Source organism: Plectropomus leopardus, unplaced genomic scaffold (genome assembly GCF_008729295.1).
Source record: "Plectropomus leopardus isolate mb unplaced genomic scaffold, YSFRI_Pleo_2.0 unplaced_scaffold9087, whole genome shotgun sequence".
Taxonomy (NCBI): domain Eukaryota; kingdom Metazoa; phylum Chordata; class Actinopteri; order Perciformes; family Serranidae; genus Plectropomus; species Plectropomus leopardus.
Genome location: NW_024700194.1, coordinates 1 through 3,830, shown reverse-complemented (window position 1 = coordinate 3,830; position 3,830 = coordinate 1). Strand labels below are relative to the sequence as shown.

The window sequence follows — 3,830 nt, the reverse complement described above, 5'->3', positions numbered from 1 at the left end:
CCGATGCAGTAAATCACTGAATGGTTTGTTAATATTTACCCAGCACTTCCATAATCTATATATATAAAGGCAGAGGATATTTAAAGTCTAATGAACCCACTAAGATGTACAACTTCTAAAACTATTTCTTTCAGCCATACATCTAGGACATTCACTTTTATCAAACACTAAATTTTGGTAAGACTTCTTTGATTGAACTTGCGTAAAATAACATTTTTTAAGACTTACAGTGATTTACTGCATCGGGAATCACTGTGTGCAACACCCACAGCACAAATATGTCTTTGAGATAATGTTTTTACTATCATCAACTGTGTGATTTAGTGAATACCTTAAATGTGGACACTTAGCAGGCTATAAAAACATGAAAAATATATTCAGGTAGTATTCATTTTAGGTCTGATCACACCTCAGTCATGGGGATGAAATCTGATTTGAGATACTAGTCTCAAAAATCTCAATACAAACATTACAGACATCAATAGATTACTTAAATACAATTTTAATATATTTTACCTAAACATTTTTGACTCTTTATCTAAACACATCAAACCTTTATTTTGCATCCAGAAATGATTTTATTATCTACAGCTCTACAGGTCATGTTGATAACACATTGACAATAAGACAAGTTTACAAATGAAACATACAGAAGATGTTTAATGTCCTTAAGATTGCCCACTCCTCTTTGTCAGGAGAGCATATTTCACCATCCACCTCTGTACTGTACAGTCATTAGTCGACACACGGGAAACAGCTGCAAAACATCTTCTTAAAGGGGTTGTTCTTGTCATGACGTTTGGCCCTGCCGAGTTTCACGAGGGCTTCCTGTATGCCTTCGTCAGTTTTCTGAACGTTGGTTTGGATGGAGGTCAGCATGGGCCCTTGCTCCTCCACCAGCAGCGCAATGTCCAGGAAAATCTCATGGATGCCTTGGATTCGGTTCTCAAGGTCCAGCAACTCTTGATGACGTTTCTCAATTTGAGACAGAGCTGAGCGAGCCGTTTTACCCTCAGCCATGATGTTGTCAGTGAAAATGTTCCACTCGCCTTTCTCGATCATCTCCTCAACCTCGTCGCCTGACACTTCACGCCCCACTATCTCCATTTGCCTCTGGATCTGGGCTTTACAGTTCTCTCTGTGGCTCATCTCGGCCTCGTTATAGTCAAACATGGCATCGCGGAAGCCATTGCTGAGGCAAGCATACTGGGTTCTGGAAATACGTGTGACGGCAGAATTCGAGCCGTATTCTTCTTCTAGCTTTTGGGCTGTGCCATCCATTTCCTTCAGTCGCACCAACACATCCTCAGCCCGAGATTTTATATCAGCACCAATAGCGTTGGAGTCCCTTTTGATAGTGCTCATGGTGGTGACGCCCTGGAACATGCGACCGTTCTGTTCCCGAAGCCTTTTATTCTCCAGGCGAATGAGCTGGATTTCTCTGTGGATTTCCTGCGACTGAGAGAAGACCTCAGCCAGAGCGGGGCTGTTGTCAAACACCACCGCCTCATGGGGCAACTCCTCCTCCAGGTCCACGTTGCTGAAGGTGTCGGAGACAGTGGACTCCGCGTACTCCATCTGCTCCATGTGACCATTGGACATTTCCTGCAGGTTGCTCAGTCTGTCCCTCATGGTTGGGCCGGAGAGGAAGTTAAGCTTACAGATGTCAAGGTGATTCTCTGTGTCTGGTTATGTCCCCTCTTCTAACGCACATTGGTAAAGATGACTCAGTGAAGATGGCGGACCTGAAAGGACAACAACAAATCTTTAGATTCACATGTGGAATTGAACTTTTTTCACCATAGATGGCCTGACAAAAACAAAATATTTAAAAAGGGTGCATTACATTAACGATCCAAACAGAAAAACATTTGCAAGTTCAAACACACCCAGCATCGCATCTAAACTGGTAAAAGCCTTTTCCTTTTTCCTTGAGTTGTCACCCACCCAGCACCAGCCTAACAGGTTCTCTGAAGAATAGTCAAAGGTGTTGCTCCTCACCAAACTAGTTCTTTTAACGCGTGATCAGTCTGACGTCTTTATCCAGACATTCAGCTTTACTTATTAGCAGATACAGACATATTCTGGATCTCCAGTTTGAGCAATACACAAAATCACAATCAACAAAAAAAAATTTCCAGTGTGACAAAATGAGGCTGGTGACGTCATTGGATGGCTACTCGACAAAAGTTCCCAAACATCAGGAATATATACCTGATGTTGTCTTATTTCTACTTTCAGCTACAAAAGTGTTTATGTGTGATCAGAACAGACCTCAAACAAGTTGAAATCTAGTGTATAAAAATATTATACGCATTATAATATTGACTGAAGTGCTTCTGGTCATCTTGTTGTAAATCATTATTATTATAGACTGAATTTTTCACTCAATACTCCTGAAAAAAACACTCCTTTATAGTGGGAGTTATAAAGATGATCTGCAACTCCTCGGTTTCATGGTTAAAATATTATCAAAATAAATGGTAACAGACTATATAAAGGCATGTTCTGGGTACCTAAAGTTGTAAGGCTCAAGGTAAATCCATGAAACAAATTGAAAACAATTTAAAATGCATGTAAATTAATTTCAAAGACATTTAAAAGGAAAACACAAATGTATGTTGTTGTTTTTATAAACACATTTATGGCTGATTGTTTTAATATAGCTTTTTTTTGTCTGTTTTACTGAGTATCTATCACCACATACATTTTGGGCACATGTTATGAGAGACCCCAACATGTTGTTTCATGCAGGATTACAACATAAAAAGAAAAACTCCCTACCTGTTGTGCTTTGACGTCCACAGATATCAAACCTTGTCCTTCAAAGCAAGGTGGCCTTGATGCCACAGCACCATCCCACGGTTATGAAGTCGACTGCTCCGGGTTGTGAGCAGGAACAAAGGGCCATGTATGCGCAATGCAGCTATCTTTGGAGCCCAAACTGGTATTCAACTGTCGTTTTGCGCCACACCATGCGAATGCACCGATGTGACTTGAGGAATGAAGCCCGGTCGGTTTGTCCTTTGCAGTGACGCTACACCTCAGGAGCGTCAATTGGACAAGGCGAGGTATGAGCAGCTGCTATGGATGAATCGAGTGAGTGTCAATCTCAGCATGACGACCACTTTATTCTACCAGAGCAGAGATGTTCATGAAAAGAGAAGGACAGGTGTTTTGTAGGAGGTCTCTAAAGATTTTTTGACACTGGCGAAACCTGTCAATCACCAGCTTTGTCTCTTGAACTGCCGTCGCTGTTTCTTTGCGAGTTTTGATGGGAGTGATACCTGCAGGTCCTTTGGCTTGTATAGAGTCAAACCCGGATTAAATTGAATTGTTATTTTCCCAGCCACGCCCAGGTGACTTTCGAAAGTAGTCACTTGTGTTGTGTGTGTGTGTGTGTGAGAGAGAGAGAGAGAGAGAGAGCGAGAGAGAGAGAGAGAGAGAGAGAGACTGTGTTTGTGTTTTGAGAGAGACAGACAGAGGTTTTAACAGCCTCACGTGCACTGCAGCCAGGGGCCTATAGCACCAAATTCTGGGCCCTTTGCATAAGTCAGGGGTGCCCAAACTTTCTTAAATAGGGGCCAGATTAGATAATGTGGGGAAAAACTGGGGACTAGCTGCTTCTCACATTATATGGGTTATAAAATAAATAAATATATATATTTTTAAAAATCACATACAAATTATACAACCACAAATATTCAATATTCAAAAACAAACTTCTGTCTGTGTAGTTCCTGCTTGTTGCATATCTACAAACTGTAACAATGAAAAAACTGAAACAATGCAAAGTGATCTTGCATGATTAACCAGTAGGTGGGCCACAT

The 3,830-nt window shown here is 41.1% G+C and overlaps 1 protein-coding gene across 1 annotated transcript; it reads right to left on the bottom strand.

The window, feature by feature from the left end:
* Positions 1–73: 73 nt before the first annotated feature.
* On the bottom strand, positions 74–3,314 carry LOC121940598 (syntaxin-11-like). Its single transcript, XM_042483326.1, has 2 exons — positions 2,785–3,314; positions 74–1,745 (listed from the first exon to the last, which is right to left on the bottom strand). The coding sequence occupies exon 2, from the start codon at positions 1,630–1,632 to the stop codon at positions 736–738; it is 897 nt and encodes a 298-aa protein (XP_042339260.1). The 5' UTR covers positions 1,633–1,745; positions 2,785–3,314; the 3' UTR covers positions 74–735.
* Positions 3,315–3,830: the final 516 nt, after the last annotated feature.

Excerpts from the sequence above, each read along its gene's own strand:
- LOC121940598 (XM_042483326.1), bottom strand. The coding sequence starts at position 1,632 with ATGAGGGACAGACTGAGCAACCTGCAGGAAATGTCCAATGGTCACATG.